Genomic DNA, 26,763 nt, shown 5'->3' on the forward strand with positions numbered 1-26,763 from the left:
AACACGTCGCGGTAATGTCTTTTTTACGCGAAACTTATTTCTAACTTATGTTTGACGTGCTTTGAACCAATTCTTTACGTAGTCCCAACACACATCGACGTATGTAGACGTATTCCAATGACGTCTTCCGGTCGACAAAAAAAAAAAAAATTAACGCGTTTCTAGCTTACAACTGCCATATAAAGACGTGTTCCCAGCGGTTTTGGGAATTGGTGTATAAAAATGCTGCTCATAAAAGGGGAACCCAACAGTGTTTTCGAGTCCTTTTTGAGTCGATGTCCATGTCAGCAGTAACAGTATCAGTATCAGTATCAGTATTAGTATTAGTAGTAGTTTGTTCATGTTGGCAGTAGTAGGTGAGTGTGAGGGGGAGGGTGTGGGTTATAATGGATCCTCCTTGCGTCCGCGTGTCCACGGGTAGGAGACATCTTTGCACCATTGTTCGAAGTTCTTCGCGGCTAATTTTTTATGGGGCTTTTTCAACAATGAGCTATAGCTTGTTTTTACGATTTAGGTATATTCATAACGGGTTGGACAAATGCACAATGAACTAATAATGTGCATAGAGCGCTTTGATAACTTATAGATACGATATTCCAACGAATAATTATCGTGAAGCCAGCATTCACAAACTATGCCCAACGATAGCCTAACTTATCCATATCGTGCGGCAGTTTATCTTTGCCTGTGACGTAGGGTTTGCTATTCATAGGCTGCCAATCAACGATTTAAATGGCTGCATCTCCACTATTGAAAGTAGACGCTTGCGCTCAACAATTGGAATTTTTTTTTACACTCAACGACTTTTAAAAACGGTACCACTCAGCTATTTTCATTGTTTACAATGAACGATTTAAATTGCTGTCACTCGCCTTTGTTTTTTGACGCTGGGGTTTGGAAATTTGAAGCGTTTCTTCTGAACGTGTTAAAACGCTCAAACTCGACTATTTTAAATAGACGCTGCCGATGGACAATTAGAATCATAGCCAAGCTAGACATCGAAGTGTGAACATCCTCGTCATGCCGAAGAAAAATTTGAAGAATGCTGCAAATAAGTGTCCTGGCCGTGGCCGTGGACGCTGACGCAAGGACGATCCATTATACCGACGTCTTTCAGCTTATGAGTAACTTAAAAGTAACGTCTGTCGATGTGTGGCAACGATCGCGTAACGTGCCAACAACACGTTAATCATAGGTTAGAAATAAGTTTCGGGTACGCTCAACATTACCTCGGCGTGTCTCAACTTATGATTAACTTACAAGTAGCATGTGTTGACGTCTGTCAACGATCGCAGACCGTGCATACAACTTGTGGCCAGCGTAGCGGAACGTGTGAGTCATACGCCGGCATACGTCGTGAAATTTCAAGCATGAAAAAATTTGAGGACAACCAAAAAGTACAACGTTTAAAGCCGACGTACAACGACGTATGGCAGTGTTTTTCAGCGTGCTCTCAAGGTTATCAAAACTTACCCATAACGTATTCAACGTGTGCCAACGTTTTAGAAAAAAAAATTCAAAAATCGGCATACGTTGGCTAAAACGTCAAGGTGTGACAGGGCCTTAAGCTAGGACCCTGATAACACTGAACAACAAAAATTTTTTACTGGAGATGTGTAAAGTGATTTAGACTAATTTGGGTACGCCGATTTCAAAAATCATAACCGTTTTGCTGTATCACGTCAGGATTTTCAGTAACAGAAATATTCCCATTGCCTAGAAGTCAGGATTTCAATGAAATTTACAAAAATTCATTTATTCATTTATTTCATCATGAATGCTTCAAAATTATAGAAATTACAGAAAAACTCCACTAGAATGGAATTAAAAATGCTTTAGGCATTTGGCTTTGCGTTTGTGCTGCTCTGTGTCAGTTTCACGATGCAGGAAGCAGCAGAAATCGCCCATCATGTTCGGGTTGTGCCGCCCTTGTTAACGCGTCTCCATGAGTGAAATCTCTTGGTGGAATCGCTCGCCGTGCTCGTCCGAGACTGCTCCCAAGTTGTCAGGGAAGAAGTTCAGGTGCTGGTGTAGGAAATGGATTTTCAGGGACATCCTGGAGCCAAGTTTCCTGAAGGACTCCAGCAGCTGCTGCACTATTTCTTCATAGTTGTCCGCGCGCTCGTTCCCCAAGAAGTTGTCCGTCACAGCTTTGAAGCTCCTCCACGCTGCCAGCTCTTTGGGGTTTAGAGTTGTCGGAAAAGTTTCGTCCTTCATAATCTGTCGGATTTGCGGTCCAACAAAGACACCAGCCTTGATCTTGGCCTCCGACAAGGTGTTGCCAAACTTTTCCTTGAGGTTTCCACGCCCATTCCATTCCCCAAAAACCCACGCCCATTCAGATCCATTGCCCGTACAAAACTTTTCATCAAGCCGAGCTTTATGTGGAGTGATGGAAGGAAAACCTTGGCTGGGTCGACAAGGGCGACATGCTTCACGTTGTGTCGACCAGGTACATGCTCTTTTCGCTCTTCCCAATCTTTTTTCGTCCAGTGATTCTTGTCGTCTCTGCTATCCCAGAGACAAAGGAAGCACATGTATTTCGTGTAGCCTGACTGCAGCCCTAACAACAGCGCCACCACTTTCAAGTCTCCGCAGATGTGCCAGTTGAAGTCATTGTACTTGATGGAATCAAGCAGCTGCCGCATAGTCTCATAGGTCTCTGTCATGCCGAACGCGTGAGCCAGTGGGACTGATGGTTTCTCGTTGCCACTGTGGAGCAAAACAGCCTTCAAGCTGTTCTTCCCCGAGTCGATGAAGAGGCGCCAGTCTGCAGGATCGTGATCACACCCAAGTTCTTTCAACAGACCGTTGATGTCACTGCAGAATGTCATCGTGTCTTCCATCTCAAAGAACTCAGCCATGTCTCTGTGACGTGCTCTGAACAAGGATATCTTGGTGTTAGGTTCAAGTAGATTCCACTGCTGCAGCCTTGATCCAAGCAGCTCTGCCTTCGCCTTTGACAGCGAGAGATCTCTTACAAGATCATTTAAGTCTCCCTGGTTCAGAAGGTGTGATTCTTGAGTGCCAGGTTCCTCATCACCATCGTCTTCACCACTGCTTACAGCTATGTTCTGATCAGCTGGAGGTGTTGGAACGGGGTTCTCGTCATCATGAGGCACAGGTTTACGAGCAGAGACGCAGTCAGCGTACTTGATGTGACCTTTAGTCTTCTTGTTGAAGCCGGCGATGCTTGTGCAGCAGAAATAACAATCATCATGATGATTCTGCGGCTCACGCCATATCATGGAGCACCGCAAATGGCATGCTGGCGCTTGCCCACCAACCACTGAGTCAAGGTTGTGTGACAGCTTGTGCAGCAGATGTGTGGTGCCCAGCTCTGTTCTTGGTCCCCCACCTTACACCCGAAGTAGTGAAAGTAGGCGGCCTTCATTTTCACTGCTGTAGATATACTTCGCTGTTGATCTTTTTTGGTATACCGACTACAGACATAACAGAAGTTGTCAGGATGATTGGTACAGGAACGCCTACTCATCTTTATCTGAAAGAAAGAAATATAACACAAGTTAACAACAATTGTACGAAATAGACATGTTAAAGACATATGTAAATTTCATTGAAATCCTGACTTCTAGGCAATGGGAATATTTCTGTTCCTGAAAATCCTGACGTGATACAGCAAAACGGTTATGATTTTTGAAATCAGCGTACCCAAATTAGTCTTAATCACTTTACACATCTCCAGTAAAAAAATTTTTTTGAAATTTGTTGTTCAGTGTAAGCTACCAGAGTCCAGTCTTCCTGTTTTTGTTTGTTGGATTCGCTATATATGCTTGAGATCCCTTATTGTAGGGTTTTCCGTGTGTGTGTGTGTGTGTGTGTGTGTGTGTGTGTGTGTGTGTGTGTGTGTGTGTGTGTGTGTGTGTGTGTGTGTGTGTGTGTGTGTGTGTGGTGTGGTGTCTGCAACGCAAGGCTCCACAGCACAAACCAGCAAACTGATTTCGATGAAACTTTGCCAACATGTGCAGTATTTGTTGGGAATGTGTGCGTTTGAATTTCGTTGCCTAGCAACCACCCATTGCTGTGCAGCGGCTGAAAAACCACGTACAGTATTTTCAATACTTGTCCTTCAGTTTTGAATGTAGAGAAGCGAGACTTCGGAATTAAACACTTCGAGATATTTAGAAAATTTTACTCGAGCCGATTTTTGATTTAGGTTTTATTTTTCAAATGGTTGTCTTTCAAAAATCAGGTGTCTATGCACCGTCATTTTTTATGAGGGGCTTAGAAAAGTGGGCGGAGCTTACGCAAAGTGGACGTGGTTGATGAAAAGTGGGAGTGGCATAGAAAAGTGAGAGTGGCGAAGGAAAGTGGGCGTGGCTTATGAAAAATATTGTGTGGCTCAGGAGGTGTGGTCAAACAAGAGCATTGAGAGAAGTTTATCGGGTTTTCCGTGTGTGTGTGTGTGTGTGTGTGTGTGTGTGTGTGTGTGTGTGTGTGTGTGTGTGTGTGTGTGTGTGTGTGTGTGTGTGTGTGTGTGTGTCTGCAAACGCAAGGCTCCACAGCACAAATCAGCAAACTGATTATTTTTCAAATGGTAGTCCTTCAAAAATAGGGTGTCTATTTACCGTCATTTTTTATGAGGAGTGCCAGTTGGCAAAATACGCAATAGGAAAAATCTTGCCAGGCAGAGGAACAATTGTATGTGACCCAATACGTCTTGGCAATGAATCTTCGTCGGTGGATCAGTCAGAATGAAAAGCATCGTATCCAGCGCTTCGATCTTAGCGAATTCCTCGTCGCCTACCGGCTTGTTTCATTGATGTTTCATCCCCGGTTTTTTGTTTCTGTTCTTCCAGCCCCCTTATTGCTGTGTCTGAGTTTGTATCATGCTTGTTCACTTCCTCCGTCCTCATCTCCTTCACCTTATTGATCTCATTTCACTCACCCATTCCTATTTCAAGTGCCTCCCTCTTGTGTCCCTCAATCCAGATGTGGGTATGTTTCCCTGCTCTCCACTGTAGTCTAACTGTTTTGTTCCAGTTCTTCCATGAGCTTCGACTTTGTATACAAAAAAATGAAAAAAACTCTCCGAGTTAACCTCCCGAATCCAAGTTGATAGCTTACCTCAACTCCATTGTTCATCTTTTCTCCTGCTTGTGGAACCACCTTCCTCAATTGATCCAATCACACTCTTCCCTCCAGGGCTTCAAAAGTTGGTGGTACACCATAAGTCACTCAGGGTACGAGCGACATCATCTTTATGACCGCTTTTCTCCGTGCACTTAGCGGGGTAATCAAGGAGGAATTTCCTCCTCCCCATGGATGCCAACCTATGAGATTTTTTCCGTGCTCTCTTCTTTAAATGGTTGGCATCAACAAAGGAATCATCAGGTACAGTTTTTAGCTCACCTGAACTCCAGTTTGGTAAGCTTATGCGATCGAGCAGTGTCCGGAGGTAATTAGTGTTTGGTATGGCTCGGCTGGAATTACCAACCTCCCATACTCAGGGCAGACTTTCGAAAAGAATGTATTAAAATAATTTTAATGTAAAAGCACAAGTTCAACTGCCTTTTTTATTTCTTTTTGATATGTAAAATATAGTCTCATGGAAGAGCAAGGTGACAGAGGGTAGAACGCCAATCACTGACAATGGGATAGTGGGACAAAATCCACATGGACACAATGAAGGGGTGATTAAATAGGAGAGATAAGAGGTAAATACATAAATCAAGGTGTAAGGGAAGAGGTTGGAGAGGGTTAATAAGGACAGGGAGAGGTAGGAGATGTTTAAAAAGGAACAGAAAGGGGTATGGGAGGGTTAAACAGGAGGAGAAGAGAGAAGACTGAAGAAGAAAAAAAGAGCAATGTGCAAGTAGATAGGGAGATGTGGGGGAGGGGGGGACTGGGGAGGGTGGGTGTTGAGAATAGAAGATATCACAGGTATGGATGGAGTGTAACCTGTGTTGTGGGGTCACTGCCCCCAATCTCAGCGGGTGTTTGTGTAAAAATCAAGTCTGGTGTTGTCTCATGCATCTGTCTGCGTGTGTGCGTGGTCTGTGTCGCAGTTCCTCCATGAGCCATATAAATATATAAATAATACAATGCCATTCATTTCCCATTGTATTTGTACATTACCCAATGTATTTACAGTATATTAAAAAAAAGATTTTCAATAATATTAGTGGGGTATGCTTACCAGTGGGCCAAGCTCTGCCCTTTCCTGGCTCAGTGACATCATAGACAGTCACCAACCTTCCTTTCATTGCTATCTGATATGGTTACCCTAATTGTTTTGCAGCAAGCAAAGAAACATTTTTCCCATAATTTTTTTTGGTTATTTTTGGTATCTCAGTGCTATTTGAAAACGTTTTTTTCCCCCCAAAAATAGCAAAAAGATAGGTTTCCTTTCTTATTTGTTTTTTTTACTATATTGGAGATTTTGGTGGTTGCTGTGCTATTTTCTCACTATTTTTCCTGACTGTTTTTTTTTTTCAAAATTTTTTTGCTTTTTCTCAGTATTTTGGTTGGTGGCTAATTTTATTCACCATCAGTCTATGGTGGTTGGAGGGGCAGGTTTGACCCCTTAAAATAGGTATTTCCTATCTTCTCCAAAATGACATACACAGTTTTGATGAAACTTGACCATAACCTTCATCACCCATGATGTACCAAAGTTTTTTTCACGGCATAAAAAAATTCAGGGTCTAGGAGGGTTTGCAGGGAGTTTGAGCCCCCCCAAATAGGTATTTGCTGTTTTCTCCGAAACTAAACACAATTTCGATGAAACTTGACCACAACCTTCATCACCAATGATGTACTAAAGTTTGTTCATGGCATTAAAAAACAGGGTCTTCGAAGGTCTGCGGGGAGGGGGGGGGTCGGAGTTTGAGAGACTGTTTCTCCTGATCGAGGTGAGATTCAGGATACTTGGTCCTATTTTTGTAGCTGTTCCCACATTGCATGTTGTTAAGAGCAGAGTAAATTTGAGTTACCATCACATTAAGTTAGCATCTTTAATTTTTGATAAATTGATTGAATTTAGATTAGTAGCGATTGTGTAATCGGCTGCTAAATAGATAGCAATTATATATCTGGTCTGGGATTGATTCCTGACCAGACAATACTAGTCCATTTACCGTTATTATGTGTTCCATTGTCAACCTTGTTGATGTGGAAAGTGTATGGTTTTATGATTGTTTTGGACCAACAAGGGTCCATTAATAAAATTCAGGTTGGTTGCTGGGTGGCAACCTTGGGGAACTCCTGTAATTTGCATAAATTCAAGATGGCCGCTACAGGTCAGACGATGGGGCTAAGTTTTTAATCGGTCAACATATAATCCTGTGTAATACCTCTTTTCCATACGATTTTGACATGAAGAATTCAATTTTGGGGTTATTTTTTACGTTCAGGAATAAATAGAGGTTCACATGAAATGTCCATGACTATTTTCTGCTGAAAATGATGCAACACCAATGCAAAAGTGAAGTCATGAATGGTTCACAACAGTATGTTGATAATCAGAAAGCATACGCATTGTCATGTCATCATATTGGACATCTTAGGAACAGAGGACATAGAGCCTAGTAGACAACTTACATATTGTTCATTCCCATTCATTGTACTCGTCCCCTTCCGTATCCTCATCTCTTTCCAGTTCTGCTTCGACACTCCCTTCTTCCACTTCACCTTCACTGTCCTCCAGTCTTGTGTGGGTTGAAGCACTTGTCACTGCAACCACAAGTGCAGTATAGCGTGCAGGAGATCTTTGCATGGTGACAACTGCAACTTGCAGTACTGCAGGCCTTCCCCTCTGTTTTGCATCCACACCGCACAACATCCATGAGGTCCAAAGGGGCTGGTGGAGTAGCAGAAGTTGCTGGCACTGGGATTCCATCTCTGATGTCCCATCCATATTTTGTAATGTCAAGTTCAGGTGGGGCCTGCTGATCAGCTGATTTTGCGAGTACTGTCTGTAGATGTGCACGCAAAATATGTAGGAAGAGATTGCTCTCAGTTGGAGGTAATGCCATGAGCTTGAGGGGCTTGCCAGACTTCCTTGTGTACATATAGTACCTCATCTCACTCATCGTGGTACCTACTGGCTGACCATACAGGGCACAGAAGAATGTCCGCCCTGCTTCCATGAGCTGTTGTTCATGGCTTGCGTTCAGCTCGCCAAGTGCGGAGTACAAAAAAGGGAAGTTGCCAGCTCTCAGTGTCTTCACGGCTGACACTTTGATCTTGCCGTATGGGTATGACGTGGTATCTGAGCCAGTGATGTAGTGCATTCCCAAAAGCTGCAGACACTTGGGGCCAAGCTGGTCACAGGTGGTGTTGATATCCCAAATTGCTCCATCCCACCTTTCCATCTGCACTGTGGCCTGGATGTTGCGCTGGTAAACCCAGTAAACCATCAATACAAAAACAGTATCATCAGAGAGGATACGTATCACTCTTGCATTACATTCAGCAGCCATGAGCAGGTGTGAGATCATTGTAATATCTGCTTCATCATGGTTGAACGCACCATGGCTACGGCTCTCCACAGTAACTCCTTCACCAAAGTTATAGGTACTCAAAACCTTGGACAGGTTTTTCAGGATGGCGTCTCGACTAGGCAGGGGCGTGTTTATTGTGAGGTCAGAGTTGATGGAACCAATGCCAGCACGCCTCACTCTTTCATGGTCCTTTGCAGAAACATCATAATATTTGTCAAAGACCAAGATCTTCTGACCAGCAATGGTAGACAGCCTTGTCTTGATGGACTCAACTAAGACTGACACAGTTCCCCTGAAAGGCCAGACAATATGATAGAGAAGTTGGCTCGCATCAACAATGGTAACATCTGGTTGCAGAGGCTGTTGTGCCTGAACACAGAGTTTGTGTGCCAGTGGTGCTTTGTTGCCTTTCCTTAAGCACCCATATTCATCAATCAGTGAGGGGGGTACTGCGCAGAGCTCAAACTGGAAGATAGGTACCAGCTCCATTTGTCTTTGCTGTCCAATAGTCAGCAGCCTGAGGAAGATGGTTTCGAGATCAAAGATCGTCTTGTCCCCAATTTACACTCCTTTCTGGAAGTGCTCCATTGTCTTGATGGGGCATGAGATGGTTGCATGGAATCCACCTGGAAGGGATGCATGGAACTCTGCAACCATTTTCTGACCTATAACTACGGAATCCTCAACATTCACTTCAGCTTCTTGGGGAGCAATTCGACCATTGGCAATGTTGTACAGATGTGGTGAGTGATTCTCAAGAGGATGAGACATTCGACAATTCAAGTAAAATCCAGCACCTATCATCTGCATCAAGTTCTCTCCTCTTCTTCCCCTCCTCCTTGTGACGTGGTCCAATTCTTTTGTCCTTTTCTCTCACTTGGTCTTCATTGTCCTTGTTTGAGGAGTCAGGGTAGATGTGCTCCATTGTATCTGAGATATAGGCAGTGACAGGAAAGGAATCGATCCACTCTGCTACCATCTCTGGAGAAAGAGTCATACCCTTGAGGCCACCCTTGCCAATTCTAATAGCAGTTTGTTCACCGAACTGATCAGAGCTCACACCATTCCAAATGCCTTCCTGGTGATGACACACAAAAGCACCTGATATGAGCTCTGACTTGGCATCTGGTGGCAGCAGATAGCGCATCACCAGAAGGTGATGGGTGATGTAACAGACATAGTGATGGTGACCAGCAACAAAGAAGTAGGGAAGCATGCGTTCGAGTGTTAGCTGTTGCAGCAGGAAGTCTGCCTCCCTCTCACTACGCAGAAGTTGATGAACAAGCAGAGTAGGCTTGATGAAGTTATCAACCCAGTGCTTCCCAGTTGGGTGCTGTCTGCATGTCTCAACATAGCTGCACAACTCCTGGAATGTCTTGGGGCCGGTGGTGAGGAAGTAAATGAGAAGGGCAGTCGAAACCATCCGGAAGGCTCTCATTGATCGAACCCAGGACTTGCCACTCACGATTCCTGCCAGGCCCCCGAATGCTGAACTGATGAGAGTCTCAACACCAGACCCACGCATGAGTTTGCCAATGCAACCACAGGACTGCACAGTGTGCATTATGCCAGGCCTCAGAATCACATTTTTAAAGCGATCAATGTCATGCCACTTGATTTGGCAAGCCACCATGTTGAGCTGGAGATCAACAGAGATGTGGACACAAGTCATTCCCATATCAGTCAATGACTTCTGAAGATACTCCAGTGAAGTCACTACAGTGTCTGGATGAGAAGCTTTGGCATCAATAAGGGGTCCGAACATGTTAGTACTTGCTGGCTTTTTTTCTGCATGACTGGTGAATGCTTCTTGGTTGTTGAACCTACCCCATTCCATGGCGTTCACCTGTGTGCTGACTGTGTTTAGCCACTTCATGTCCTTTTCCTGTGCAGCAGCTAAACTAGCTTGCCAGGAGAATCCAGAGGTTGCATCCACAGCCGGGGGGTTCACTTTGGATGGCCCAGTGTCGTGCTGCAGAGGAAGACTCCCTGATTAGCTGCTGCTTGTCCTAGACTGGGCAGCTTTCTTAGACAGTCGTGGGATAATAAGGTCGCTCTTCCCTGGGTGAGTATGCCCATACTCAAGAATGCCTGCAGGATGGGGTTGTTGAAATTCATGTGAGAGGACATGAGTAGTACGCCGACCATTAGGCGTGAACACTTGCAGATCAAGATTATCAAACCAGGCAAAAATCACGCCAACAGTTCTACTCAAACCCATGAATTGGTGGAGAAGCTGAGCATTATCACCGAGAAAATGAGCAGCGGATTTCCTGAATCTCAGGACCCATGTTCATGAATGAGCTTTAGAATATCAGAACTGCCATGGCGGTGCAGTAGTTTGACAGCCAGTCCTAATGTTGTCTGATTTCTAGTAGCTGTAACATGACTTTGAATTGACTGGCTCAGGCTTAGAGATTTCTTGGTCATTTCACCACCAGACACTAAGTCTGAAATCAACCTCAGTAAAGTTGGGCTTGTTGCCTTGATTGTGTTGGCTTGTGTAAATTCTGAGAGGTCATAATTGGCACTGTTGTACTTGACTGAGCGTGCCTCCTTCTTCATCTGCCTTAACACAGAATCAATACTCCTCTCATCTGCATCATCCACTTTAACCATTTTCAGATGGTAAGCAATGGATTCACGGAAACCAACAATGGTAGCACATCCATCTACCCGAACTAACACAACGTCCTTACTCATGCAGTCTGTTAGTTTGCTAAACATATCACGTCGAGTGAATTTGCCACCAAGATCACAGTACAGGGAAGGCAGTTCAACGCTATTCCACATCTTTGACCTGTCACAATTCATGCGCTCTATGATGTTCTTTAGGGCACTTTCTTCTGCAACACCAGTTGGCAAATCAGCATATTTAGGGACTGTCATGAAACTGTTATAACAGCGTACATGGTATTTGCACTCAGCCGCAGGGAGATCAACCAAATATCCAATATGTAACTTGACCGTTCTGGCTACTTCATCATTACGTTGCTCAGCAGCATTAATGATGGCATCTTTCATAGTTGGGATGGGATTACCTTCTACTTCCTTCTTTCGTCATGCACTGACGAACACGATCCCATCTTTCTGGATGTTTGTCATCAACAGGTAAACATTCTTTGCCACAAAAAATGCAGTCACGTTTGTAAACAAACGCACCACTGCCTGTTGCCTGTGTGCGAGATCTTGTTGTCACTGTAACACAATCATCTTCAGCCTTTCTTTTCTGTGATTTACGAAGTCTCTCAATTTTTTGTTTTGATGTGTAAGTACAGTAGCATCCTTTGTGACATTCTATGCAAACAGCATCACCTGAATCAACAATGTCCTGAAGTTTTGCACGTAGCTCTTCATCTCCACAGGCTTTGGCACAGGAGATCAATGTCTTGATCCCTTGATCAGCGAATTTCTTCAATTCCCCTCCACCATGACACATGGGAAGAATGCACCTTGAATCAGCCATATCTGTAAAAACAAAACAATGAATTAGTAACTCGCATTAATGTCGTATGTGAGCGTCCAGTTGTCAGAATAGTGACCTTGTTGTCATTCAAAATGTATCTCACACAGCAAACAATTGCCAGGAACTCGAACATTGACCTCAAATTTACTTCTAATCACAAAAATAAGGTTAAATATCGATTCCTCGTGCCAAAATTATATGGAAATATGTCTCATGTGTAATTTTAAGTTCATTACCTAAAAAGTTATATTTTCAGCCCGGTCGATGATGGCCATCTTGTATTTGCGCAAAAATAACAGATTTCCCCATGGTTGCAATCCGGGCAACCAAGCTTAATTTTGTCTATGCATGCCTGTGAACAAGAAACCACCATAAACTATACACTTTTGAGGACAACAAGGTTACTTCTCTGGCAAATGGACTATAAACTTTCGGATGACTTTCAGGTGATCCACTGCAGACACGTCATTGTCTTGGGCCACGTGACACTGTGAGTGGAATCGAATATCCACCATCCGACCTTTGGTCATAGATATTTTTGTTTATAGACATTTAGACAGGTTTGTATTTTTTTTTTTGGAATTTTGACTTCAAGTACATCAGTATGCCAAATATCAACTTTTGAGCCCCCGAGAAAGGACTAAGTATTTATATCAGTGAGCGAGTGAGCAAATGAGTGAGTGAATGAGTCGATCAGTGTGTGGTTAGAAAGCTTTATATACATGATGTGCTTCTTAAATTTTCTCATTGATGGAAAATTTTGGGCTGCGAGTGAGATAGCACTTGTATCATAATTCATCAGCTTTGATGACAGATTACTCATTTCAACATTTGATTTGAAATACTTAGGTGTGCAGTTATTTTCACGATTCTGGAAAGACAACTCATTCTCTCAAATATTTAGATGACCACAACCTTCATCACCAGTCCGTTTAATCAGACACTGTATTACTATTTTTTTGTATACATTGTCAAGGCTCGTGTGAGAGCGAACACTCAACACACAGCAAGGGGAGCATGAGACAAGAGGGGTGGGAGAGGGAAGGACAAAACAGTGGGGAACAGAGACATTAGGAGATCTGTGGAAGGGAGAGGGATGGGGTGGGGAACATGGGGTATACAAGATGAACATTACAGGAATTTTCAGGAAGGAAAGCAGGGAATTTGAAGGTGGTGGGTCCAGGGTGGATTAACGGGGGTAGAAAACATCAAGGTTTTGGATGGTGGAAGATAAGAGGTGGTGGTGAATGGCTGTTTTGAAGACCTGGAGGGAAGAATGGGATTAAAGAGAGTGTGGGAGTTTATTCTAAAGGCGGGGAAAAAAAGAGGAATAAATGAGTGAAGGTGAGCAGCAATTTGTGATTTTGGTAGTTTTACCATAAGGGTGTTGCTGACGGACCTTGAGCGCCCTGTGAAAATATAGGGGGGGGACATATCGCAGACAGAGCGGGGAGGGGGGAGCGAGACCAGAGAGGAGACGGTAGAAGTCAGAAAGACCACTGACCTGCCGGCGGTGAGAGAGTGAGAGGCCCAAAGACTCAGCCTCACCATGGGAAATACCAATGATCCTTAATGCCTTGGTTTCCACAGCGTGAAGTCGAGAAAGGTGAGAGGCAGGAGCACCAGCACCGAGGGGAGAGCAGTACTCCATCAGGCTGCCGACGAAAGCTTTGTGTGTGGTCAAGAGCTCAGGTGGGCTGAGGAAGGACTTTGCACGACGGAGGATTGCCAGTCAGTGACTGGCTTTGGAGGCCAGGTTGGAAATGCGGCTTTCCCAGGAAAGATCATGGCAGATAGTAAGACCCAGAAGCTTGAATGAAAGGACTTCTTCCAGAGGATTGTTGAGAAAGTGGATGGGGGTTGGGGGGGTTCAATTCAGTTCAAACAGTCCTTTTGGAGACACATCGTGAGAGTGTGCGATTTGTCCGGATTGAAAGACATGTTCCACGTGTTGGCCCAGTTTGTGATTTTACCCAGATCTGCAGAGAGCGAAGCTGCTGCTACTTCCCGGTCTGGGGAATGACAGATGGTACGGCAGAGGGTGGAGTATTCAGCAAAGAGATAAAGAGGATTATCCAGAGAGTCGGAGAGATCAATGATGAAAACCAGAGAGATCAATGAAAATGAAAGCCAAGAACGCTGCCTTGAGGAACTCCAGCTTGGACAGGAAGAGGGGATGAGAGAACTCCATTTCGGTCCACATGTTTGCTGCGACAGGAGAGGAAGTCTGCGAGCCACGAGTGGAGATGGCCTTGGATACCATAGGAAGAGAGTTTGGTGAGCAGGGCATGGTGACAGACCGCGTCAAAAGCATGCCCAAAGTAGACCCAAAAGGTAACTAAGGCTTCCACTTGTTTTCCACCGAGTTATGGCAGGCCAGGTTGGGCCGTGTGCATCAGCCTGGCTCTGCTCTGCCCAGGTTGAGCCAGGCTGATCCAAAAATAACCTGGTAGTTTGTGCACTCACCTCTGTGCTACCTCACCTGAGTTTGAATCTCAACGAAGCTCTAAAAGTTCCTCAGATGGACATTAAACTGAGTGTTATTTTGTCTGCTTGTATTAGTTTGTGGACATTAAAGATCACATGGTATCCTTTTGTGAAATATAGCTATGTTATTTGCCACCACCCTCACCAAATACCAATTTCAGGTCTGCTTTAACTTACAGGGTGAACTGTGTCAGTGGAACAGACACACTCCCAGCAAGGATGAAAACCTGGAGCAAAGTGCTGCATTCGAAAGAATAGAAGAGCTCTGCCTAGAGTTGCTTTCCCTTCATGAAATACCATAATCTATGTTTATACCAACATCAAGGGGAACTTGTTTTCCACACTGTTTCTCAACAGAAAATATATGGGAACGGCACTCGGTGGAGCGCATACCTCTGCCAGGTTGAACAGTGTATGTTTTGTATCCCATTGATAGGCCGGAGCTGCATCCATACCTTAATCAATTGCTAATCCTCGTCAATGACCAAACTCATCCACCAGGTTTTGTCCGAATCTGTCCATAACTGTTTAAAATATCATGCGATATATCGTTTTTGGCCAAATCTCTCAATGGTGAAAAATCACTGAAAGCATTTAAAGCTTTTTGTATCCTTATCCGAATACAGATGTTCACCAAAATCGAATCAATTGTTCTTTGTCACACACCCAATCTGTCCACCAAGTTTCATCCAAATCCGTCAATAACTTTTTGAAATATCATGATATATACCGTTTTTGGCCCCATTCCTCAACGGTGAAGAACCACTTAACAAATCCTCATATCCGGATCTGGATCATTACCAAAATCAAATCAATTTGTCCTTGTCACACACCTAACCTGTCCACCAAGTTTCTTCTGAAGCCATTGATAACTTTTTACAATATTCTGTTCACAAACAGAGACAGACAGACAGGGGTGAAAACAAAACTTCCATTCACCTTCCGTGGCAGTAGTAAAAAGACACCTTATTAATAAAAATTTTTAAAAATCTTATGATGCAAAAATGATCAAGTTTTCTTTTCTTTTTGGAGTACATTAAACACAAAAAGTAATGCTTTACTTACAAGTGGCATAACAAACCTTTCATCACTGCCTTTATTCATCGATCCTTTTCCCTTCAAATTTCACGGACCATCCATGCCAAAAGATTGCCTGACCTGGCGCAACTTGGCCCAAGAAATTCATAATGAGAAAATCCTTGACCCATCTGGAATTGAACCAAGCCAGCCCAAAATTTCCATAGTAGACTAGGTCAATTTTCCAAAAATTTTAATCCCAAAGGCAAATGGTGTTAATTTATGGCAAACAAGCTATTTAGGGGTATTGAAGGGTGCTGAACTCAAATGTGATGTATACCAAGCTCAAAAATGGCCGATAATGCCTTAAAATTGAGAAATCCAAAATGGCCACCAACGACAGGCTGAAATGTATTTATGTTCATATATTTTTGACTAAACAAGGTAGAAACTTGAATGAAATGTTCCTTTGGAAGTTTTTCATATATGGGGAATCCAATGCCATATTCAGTTTTGATATAAAATGTGAAGAAACTGATTGAAAGTCATATTTATTGCAAAAATTGTCTTTTTTGAAGATGAATAATTCATCCACCAGATAAGATCCACAAGCCCCATCCCTCTCCCTCCCCACCAGGAACACAGACTGCCCATTTTTTAAAGCCCAGAGGCACTACGTATGATTTAAATGTTAGCAGGAAACATATTAGGGATGCAATACCCATTTTGGCTAAGCAAATTAAGGTACCCCCAAATAACACTGACGCGCTTCGACGTAAACCAACATTTGACAAGCATTTGTTTATTTGTAACACGAGAACAATGACAAGAATTTTGGATTTAATCGTGCATGAATTGCAGAGCGTTATATACAGTCCTTCATTGTGTGTACAGGTAGATGTGCACACATGAACTTATTCCCAGTCGTCATGACTGTTCCGGCAGTTGTCGCCAAGTTTCCTGCAGTTGCATGCCTCGATGCATTTCATGTGAATTTTCCTGCAGCGTTGGCTGAGGCACCCCTTCGTACAACCACATGAGGTGATCTCCCTGCATGCTTTCGGGATAGATGGCAGAGAGAGTAGCCGTGGCACTAACTGACCGACCAGGTGCATCCATCCCATTTCAATTACTGGAGGAAGAGCAGGATATGGTGAGTGTGCTTGGTTCCAGACACTTCCTTGATAGTGTGAACGCATGATGTGAAACTTTGCTGCATCTGAGGTTGGTGGCAGAGTCTCTTGTGCACGACCGATACAAAACAACTTGAGTCGTGCTTTGTTGCATGTATCGACCTCGGGCATGCCATATATCTTACAGATGAATTTCTCTGTTGATATAGCTATGTTTTTGGTGAGAGGGCTCTTGCCTAGGCCAATCAGATCAGTATGATGTTGCTGGAACACCTGCCAGGCTGTTTTTTTTTCCGTGGCAACTGAACTGAGACACACTATCACAGCCGGTTACGGCATGGAAGGCAAGTAGTGTGTCCACTTGACCAGTAAATAGCAACATGCGAATTTCATGTACTGGGAAATACTTTGGAGCCTTCGACATCCCAGCTTTCATGTGGAGACGTGTACATTTCATTCTGTCATAGTGTGCTCGAAGTAGAAGAAGCACGTCTATCACGTACTGACACAACTATCGTTTCCATATCAGCATGGATGCAGTGCAAAATCAGCCGGGTATCAGCTTCTTCGTGGTCAGCTCTCAGAGAGGAGACTTCGAGATCTGGATCAGATGACTTGACAGTGGTCGCTTCGGCGAACCCCCCTGCTACTACAACCATTGGTCCATCTCTAAAACTGTGTTCAATCAGATGGTTTGAAAGTAGTAAAGCGAGATCTGCATTATTTTCCTCGAGTGTCATAAAGCTAGAGCAGTCTGATGGGAGAGGAACTGGAGGCTCGTTGTCTATTTGATGACGTACTGGTCGGTGGCGCTGCTTGCGTTTGGTCCTGGTACCTGCTTTGATTGATTCACCTTGATACCTGTCGAAGACTACGTCAATCCTCTGGTACTTTTGCTCCAATCTTCAACACATTGTTAGAAAATGTGTTGGCATAGTCACCAAACGTTCCAATGTCAGGCGGCTTTCCAAGTGCCATCACGAGTGCTTCGCCATCAATGAGCAGGCAGCTGGGTTCAGAGTGTAACATTTGCAGGAGTTTGGACTTGTTGCGTCAGTATGTTTGCTAACACAGACTTGTTGGTGGAATATAGACTACCACTAGTTGTGGCCAAAGATAGTGGGACAGTCATGAGTTCATGCTTGAGGATGTTTTCTAGGTTTACCTCATGCCCTGCTCTATAAGCTGTTATGAGCCTTTGTAGAATGTTCCTGTCCACTTTGATAGTGTTTTGCTTGCCCTTGGAAAGTTGCATGATTTCATACAAAGAGGCATATGTATTGGCATATGTCAACCTGCTTGTAGATCTTATCTGGTCGACAAATTATTCATCTTGAATTAGTTTCTTCACATTATATATCAAAACTGAATATGGCATTGGATTCCCCATATATTATAAACTTCCAAAGGAACATTTCATTCAAGATTCTACCTTGTTTAGTCAAAAAGATATGAACATAAATACATTTCAGCCCGTCGTTGGCGGCCATCTTGTATTTCTCAATTTTAAGGCATTATCGGCTATTTTTGAGCTTGGTATACATCAGATTTGAGTTCAGCACCCAATACCCCTAAATAGCTTGTATGCCATAAATTAACACCATTTGCCTTCAGCACTTTAAATATCCACATTTTCTCAAATTTTGCTGAGTCTATAGTGGAAAATGAGTATACCTTCTGTGTGGGGTGATATCTCTGATGGCAGCAGTATAATACAATCTTGCAAGGCGATGACCTGATGAGCCATGCAATAATGTTCCAGGTCATCAAAGGCCACAGGATCTCATGGACCTTGTCAAATGGAAAATTAGCAATAATTATTCTGTAATCAGCATATTCGAGGGAATTGGCAATGCCCTCAGGCCTGTGATTGTGAGACTGGTTTGTAGCAGCTTCCTATTTAGATATTTCCTTGTATAGTAGAATGTTCAATCAGCTCCAGCTGGAGAGAAGCTAATTACCTACCTTTGGTTTGTTTATTTGTCATCTCTGAAGCTTTACTTCCACTGCATCATGTTAATGATGTTATTCACAGAAGGGGAGGCTGTGGTTGATGTGCAGCAGGAAGAAATGGGGTCGGGGGTGGGGGGTTTGGAAGGAAATAGGAATGGGAAACTGGAGTGCATTACGAGATTAGGTGCATCGGGACAGCGATCTAGGTCGCTGTCTATGGCCAACAATAAGTGGCAATGTGTTAGCCACAGTGTTTTCCATTCTACACTTTTCAGGTTATTTATTGTCTAATGATGATAAATGTAACTTTTGCATCCAATAGTAACGAGAGAGATGGTAAGTTGTGTCAAGTATGAAAAAATTGTTTTTGGGGATGCAAAGCAATTATTCTCACCCTTTGCAGAGTTTTACCACACACACACACACACACACACACACACACACACACACACACACACACACACACACACACACACACACACACACACACACACACACACACACACACACACACACACACACACACACACACACACACACACACACACACACACACACACACACACACACACACACACACACACACCATTCCTTGTAAGAATGTCATCATTTAGTTTAAAGAGCATTTTAAAAGCTCCACATAAAAATCACTAATTTCCACTATGCCATTGTCTCTTTGATCAGAGTATCATTCATCGTTACATAAACAGTAATAACATATCAAAGGTGTTATCATGAATAGATGGATTTGTTAAAAGATGAGATAAGTACTTATTGCGATCACAAATTACATAACTTTATCTGGATATTGCCAATATATGATGATAATTTATGTCTGTTTTTTTTTGTTCAAACGTTTCAAGTGTCCGTTTTTCCACATGAAATAAGGATAAAAAGGATGAAGAGCGTATTGGCCTGTTCGTGTTCCCACCTGAACCCTTAACTCATCATGTCGGTGATGTGGGAACCCCAGGTTCAAATGCCATTTATCCTTTGTGTTTGTCCATCATCTACTCCTATCTTTGTCATAAACATTAAAGTACAATGACATCTGATATATTTGTCTTGCATGTGGAAAATGTGCAAGCTCCTCCATGAGCCTCAGAGAGTGGTTATGAAAAAATAACATCAGCAGCATGGCTAGTAAATTATGTGACTTCAATAAACCTACCTTTGGTTTGTTTTTTTCTTTTTGGTCCATCTTCAGTGGCGGAGGTAATAAGTTGGCTGATGAAGGTGGTGTTAGCTGGCTTCCAAGCAGATGGTAGATGACCTTGGGGAAAATGATAGAGTGAATAGAGCAGAATGTTTGTGAAGTATAAAGTGCTGTCTTAGACTAAATCCATCAGCGAAGCAATGGACAAAAATACCTAGTTCTATATAATTACCCCACGCATGCTAAGCGAAAAGCGGGGTCAAACATTTGGTTCATGTTTGTCCATTGGTCCGTCAGTCTGTCCACAAATGCCAGTTTATCATCAAGGACAACTTAATTTAAATTGAATATTATATTATGAGCATGAATCGGAAAACAAACTTTCCATTTCAAATACTTGTGCCCACGTACCCATGCACACAAACAGACGTTCTTTTTTGTTTGTTTGTTTTTAACTACACTGCTTCCTTCGGACAAAGGTTGTTTGTTTGTTTTTTCTCTGTCTGCTGTTGTTCTGTCTAAACAATACATCATGGGTCGATACCTGGTATTGTTACGAATCCGGAAGCCATTTGCACACAAACAGCCAGAGTCCCCGTAGTTCAGTTATTTCAACAAGTATGTGTATAGTTAGAATCCATCCCCAATGTCTAATCGGAATTTCGTGTGTGCGCTGCGAGTTATTTTATAGTCAGGTTTTATAAATCTACTACAACAACAAAAACAACAACAGTGGCACCATCCCTCACTCAACCCGGTCGCCATTGCCCACGTGTTTTTGGCTGAAGGCGTGGGCAGAGTCTCCATCGCCTCAGATCGAGGCTCCGCCCCGAGGAAAGGCAGAGAGCGTTTCCTCCAGCCAATGAGTGAAGGGCGAGCATCGCACGCGCGCCACAGCTAATGGGAGGCCAGCATGCTGAAGGCTACTACGGAGCATCTTCGGGGGGCGGGGCCTCCGAGACGCCTCAACACACCCCCCGAGACGCCTCGTCCAATCAGGAGGCTGACCACCTCAGGCTGGCTCTGCCTTAGCCAGATGGAGTGTTCGGCCCGACCAATGAGGGGCGGCCACTAGTCGCCCGACAACCCCTCATCCAATCTGGAGGCGAGTTCCTCAGAGCGGTACCCTCAACTCGCGGGGGAGGGACAAAAAGAAGGGAAGGTTCGCCCCGTCATGAAAGAAGGGAAGGTGGCGAGCCTTCGAGAGAGAAAGGAAGGAGAAAGAGAGGAAGCCTCGTCTTGCCTGCTGGCGTTCTCGTCTAATAAGGTGCTCGTCTCGTCTGGTCCGTTCCCGTGCTGGCTGGCATCCGTTGCGTCGGTCCTGGTCCCTGTTGCTGCGTTGTGGTGGCGGGTTCGAGTCCCGCCACCGGACAAGCTCGACCAGACCGCACGAGGCGGACAGGTGCACGAATAGGCTCCTGCCCTCAGCTCGCCTTCCCTCCCGAGCTGAAGGGCCAAATAAAGGCCGCGGCCACTATTTCTTTGGGTGTGCGTGTGTGTGTGTGTGTGGCGCCAGTCTTTTAAGTAGAACTGTTAAGTGCCTTTCGCTCACTGTACATTGCCTGTATTTCTTTTATTCAGATAACTCTGCTCTTTGTGTGCTCCCCACCCCAATTATTGTTTATAAGTAACCCCCCCCCCCCCCCGTTAAATGTTCCAGTTCGTTGTCCGTGTTTTCTTTCATTGGACTAGCATGGTTCGGGCTTGAGATATATATATAGTAAGGCCGTTGGTGCCGTAAGTTATCATTGGGACCGGCGCGGCTCTGGTAACTCCGCTCGGTTACGCCGGATCCGAGTCGGTACCTGCGACTTGGTTCGGACAGTCGGCCGAGGGTGTGACTTCCCCGGTAATTTGACAACGTGGGCATTTAGGTATATTGAAATTTGGCTATTGACCCGACCCCACAGTTCGAGAATTGGCGATCACGATCTTCAAGTGACCCGTGACCTTTCGGAGTTGTCCGAGAGTCACGACCTAAATTCCGGGTGTGTGGTGGGAGACGACTACTGCTCCACCGAGTGGTCGTTTATCGCCACCGAACCCGGCCCACAACAGCTTCATTCCAATTGCACTGGGCCATGGACTAGCATGCAGGCCTAAGGCCTGAGGCCTCCTGATTTGTGCTGCTTCATACAATGGTGGCGCATGATTAATTTGGGGTGGAGTCAAGCCAGCTGTCTAGCCAATGGGTGTAAAGCCACATGACCCATGTACAATGAGATATTTTCTAAGTTTAATAAGGTCATAACTGTGAAAAATTGATGAAACAACCTGAAACTCAAACTTGTTATATAACTTATCATATTAAAGGCATGTACCAAGTTTCAGTTGAATATGTTAAAGGGTTTGGGAAAAAGTCTGAAAAACCACAGATGGAACGCCGGACAGACGGTGAGCAAACCAATGGTCCCCTCCAGTGATACAAGTAGGGGACTAATAACGTAGTACATAAGGTGATGTATAAGACTGCTTCAATTGCACTAAACTTTCGGAATTTTTTTAAACAATCTTTAACCCTATGATGCATGAATAAAAATTGAGATAACTTCGCATAACACTGGTCCAATAGACCCGGGAACTGAAACTAAGTGAACTGGAGAAATATGTTTTTGAAATTTTTATTGTTATGCTTTTATATACAATGTGTATATGGATGATTTTGCTCAGTTTATATTAGGCTCATGGATGATTTTGCAACAATGTTTTTTTAACCCTCGCTGAAGGAGAAGGCATTGCGTGGTGGGTCTGTTTGTTAATTGCCGGAATCCTTCGGATTTCGGCAATTATGTTGGTCGGTTGTGTGTGTCATTCTGTGTGTCTGTCTGTCTGTCTGTTTGTGTTTGTTTACCCTGTACCAGCCACGCCGTTTCAGTGATCATGACCAAACTGGGTACAGACGTCGGCCATGGTCCAACTTAGACACTTGTCGTTTTTGGTGAATCTAGGTCAAAGGTCAAAGGTCAAGGTCACTGAAAAACCGAAATTCTTATTTTCGCAATAACGTCCACTAAAATGGTCGTATCGACTTCAAACCAAATCCAAAATGTGCATCTTCCAATACTGCATCCAAACATATGTCTCATTGGGGTGTCACACGAACACCCTTCTTCGCGGTCAGGTGTCGAATGTCAGGGGGGTCAGGTCAAAACTTTCAAATTGCGATAAAAACGCCATTTTAAGTCCGATTGACTTCCAAGTTATGATCATGACCAAATTAAGTGCAATAACTCATTAAACAGGAGCACTATCGATTTGTAATAACCAAATTGATTTCCAGGTTTTTGTTTTTTCAGAGATCATGGAGATATGACAAAGTTATTCCGGCAATTCTTTGCTCAACGAATATTTCATTTGTTTGTTTGTCTGCACAGAACTTTTGTTTTTCTCCGCAACCGCTTGTCAGATTGAGATGAAATTTTCACCATTGGTGCGACTACTCATGTACAATGTTTTAATGATAATTATGACATCATATGTCATGTGGTGTGGCATCCATGTTGGAAAAATGGAAAAATTTTGGATCTCTGTATGTCTGAAACTGTAACAAGGAAAACATTGAAACTTAGCATAGGGCAAATACTCTTCATGGGAAATGAGGGTGATATTTTTATGACATGATAGGTGCGCCTTCGTTATGATGTCATAATTGCATATGTAGAACGCCACATCCAATCAGTACGAAAATTTTTGAGGGTCATCCTGGGATAAAATGGACCACAAACATTTTCTATGATGTCATCGATCACGTGATTCGTCAGCCATATTGTTTTTTTAACCTTTAAAAATCACCTCCGAAATGGCTGAACAGATGGAGGTAAAACTTTACACACATGACTGCCTATGCATGAGAAACTAAAGGGTCATACATATGATGTTATACTGTAGGTCACATGGTTTGGCAGCCATATTGGATTTAACTTAAAACCTATAAAAAAAATACACCACTCAAAAGAAGTCCTGGTGAGGGTCTGCAATCTCTAATTGCTCTTTTTCTTGTTGATCTTGTTATTGGAAGAAAACCAAAAAAAGTGTTTATTTATTTAGTCCTTCCATTTTTAACCTCCGCCATCTTCGAAGATGGATGGAGGTTACTGTTTTCACCCCTTTCTGTTTGTTTGTTTGTTTGTTTGTTTGTTTGTGTGTTTGTTTGTTTGTGAACAGTATTACGGAAAAACTCCTCGGCGGATTTTGACGAAACTTGGTGGGGGGGGGGGGTTAGGTATGGTCCAAGGATCATGCCATTAAATTTTGGACTTGGTTCCCCCCCCCCAAAAAAGAGAATTTTTTTTTTTTTGCATTTCTACATGTTTTAAGTGATTTCCAAACCCCCCCCCCAAAAAAAAATTGTTACCCTCCCCCAAAAAGAGAATTTTATTTTTTGCATTTCTACATGTTTTAAGTGATTTCCAACCCCCCCCCAAAAAAATTGTTAGAGAAATTTTTTTTGCATTTCTACGTTTTAAGTGATTTTCAACCAACCCCCCCCCAAAAGAAATTGTTAGAGAATTTTTTTTTGCATTTCTACATTTTAAGTGATTTCCAACCCCTCCCAAAAAATTGTTACTCCCCCCCCAAAAAAAGGAATTTTTTTGCATTTCTACATGTGATTTCCAACACCCCCCCCCCAAAAAAAAAAAAAAGGAAAACATTTTTTTTGCATTTCTACATGTTTTAAGTGATTTCCAACCCCCCCCAAAAATGGTTCGAGAACATTTTTTTTTGCATTTCTACATGCTTTAAGTGATTTCCACCCCCCCCAAAAAAAATTCGAGAAAAAAAAATTTTGCAACTTTTTTTCCAACAAAATTTCGATTTCTTTTTTTTGCATTTCTTCATGTTTGAAGTGATTTCCAACCTCCCCTCACCCCCCCCCCCCCAAAAAAAAGTGTTGGAGAAAAGAACCACAACTCTGTCAGCACTGTTGACATCATATTTAATGAATAAGATATAAGGTTCACTTGAGTGACCCAGCAGTATTGGGGGCGGAGGTTTTGCACTCTCCCGAGTGCTCCCCCTCTAGTTGTTATACATTTACGTGTAATGTTTAAGCTCATGGATGATATTTTGTCAAAAAATTATTCATTTATCCTATTATTTGGAATATGTATATGATGCATGTATTTTGCAAGGTCATGCTAAAGCCAGCGATGCAAAAGATAAAGCATTCAAAAGACACTTAACCCAAAACAATCAAATGCAAAAAACAATAAATGATGTGGTGTGCCTGCAAACACTGACAAGTCCATTACTGGAGCCATTTCACACACACAACATGGCTGTGCTCCTTGAAAATATGCTCAGCACACTTATCACAAGTCGTTTTGCTTTTACTATCCTTGCTGCAAGGGCAATAATTTTATTGTCATTCTTGTTGCATTTGTATACATTCAATGTACTTATGAACCTGTTTTCTCTGTGAACCTCACCCCATAATTTTGTAAGTCTTGTCTAGTTAAACAACAGAGGAAAACTATTTTTCCCACATTCATCGTGACTTTTTTTTTCCTCGAGTTGAAGCGTTCATTTTGCACTGTTTAATACCACTCACAAGTTGATGGGTTTGTCAACAGTGAGACCCACACACCACCACCACCACGACTGACACTACCATACTCAGCGATCCATCTCGAAAAATTGTGTACCACAATCGGCCGCTTAGGGGCCCTTGTTGCCTCGGGGCCCCATGCAATTGCATGAGTTGCACAGCCTTATCACCGCCACTGTCCTCGGATGAACATTAAACTGGGCGTGCCGGCTGCTGGTATTAGTTGGTGGATGTTACAGATCCCACAGTGTCCTTCCTGAAAACTGAAGAGTAGGCGAACCATCACCAGCACCTTGAATAAATTCCAAATTCTTGAACTTCTATCGGGGGCACCATATCAGCAGTACAGCTGCACTCCCATAAATGGTGCAACCAGCAGCCATGTGCTACACACAAAATGAAGAACGCCTCACGCATGTCTTTGTAAAAGCTTACATAACTATTATCCCAAAGATTTCACAACCCGATGAAGATTTTCTAAGTGAGAAAGTAACATTTAAAATTTATTATTGTATTATATTACCTTCAAATAGAAATCATTATGACCTGGTCAAACTTTGTTATTCATTTAAAGTTGGCAAAACCCTGTTCCTTTTGAGTTTTGGAATAAATCTATCTGAAAACCATAGACAAGAAAAAGCAACAATAAAGCAGAGAAATATCACTGCCCCCTTCTCAGGTGCCCATAATGTGCAGCAACTGTGAACCCAAGCTGACTGCAGATTAAATGAAAACGTGCGAAGATGCTGAGTGAACAAGAGGCACCTTGAATTGTCCCAATGGATTGTTTCATCAAGCATGTATGTTATAAAAGATTTTTTTCCTGATATGATAGTTTCAGCTGGCATCACTTAATCCAAATGTTACAATGGTTTCTTTCTGATTAAGTGTTTAAAATTTCTCCAAAAGTAGGAAGACAATGGAGGTGGGCAGATCAATAACACATCAACAAAAGGCTAGTATTCTGTGTAGGTATTCATGGAACCCAGGGGATATTTTTTACAACAACATGTGAACCTACTAAAAATTATAATCTCGATGTATACAGAACAATCAAATGGAAGACCAAAATCTGCACTGGAATCATCTGGAAAAAAAGGCAAATAAGTAAAGAGTAAAGATGGAGTCATCAGGAAGAACCTGGATAGGATTCGGTGGTCCTAAACATTTTAAATTTGGAAAGTGTTTTTTGTTAAACTGATTCCTTGGTAAAAGCTTACCGTTCATGTAAGAAGGAGTAAGGGAGTTACTGCTGCATTGATAGACAAGCAGCTCACCCTATAATCTCTCACACACCCAAAAGAGGCAAGTTTCTTCAAGTATGGAAGAACTTACAAGAAGCTCATGGTATCAGCACAAAAGCTTATTCTTTTATAAAACACTGTACAAATTAAAGGCTGATCCATGATTTTGAAAAGTTACTTTTGAAAAGTTGATGACCAGCACCACACCTGTGTAATTATTAAACCTCTTTTACCAATCCTGCAAGATGAGGAGTGTCTGGAGATCTTGCATACCTACACACAGATTCACCTCTG

General features: G+C 43.0%; 1 protein-coding gene across 1 annotated transcript; it reads right to left on the reverse strand.

The window, feature by feature from the left end:
- Positions 1-7,270: 7,270 nt before the first annotated feature.
- LOC147024407 (uncharacterized) lies at positions 7,271-19,797 on the reverse strand. The gene is made up of 2 exons (XM_085884301.1): positions 19,693-19,797; positions 7,271-11,933 (listed from the first exon to the last, which is right to left on the reverse strand). The coding sequence occupies exon 2, from the start codon at positions 8,952-8,954 to the stop codon at positions 7,656-7,658; it is 1,299 nt and encodes a 432-aa protein (XP_085740427.1). The 5' UTR covers positions 8,955-11,933; positions 19,693-19,797; the 3' UTR covers positions 7,271-7,655.
- Positions 19,798-26,763: the final 6,966 nt, after the last annotated feature.

Source organism: Eptatretus burgeri, chromosome 6 (assembly GCF_056783735.1).
Source record: "Eptatretus burgeri isolate ZD-2024b chromosome 6, Ebu_testis_v1, whole genome shotgun sequence".
Lineage (NCBI taxonomy): Eukaryota > Metazoa > Chordata > Myxini > Myxiniformes > Myxinidae > Eptatretus > Eptatretus burgeri.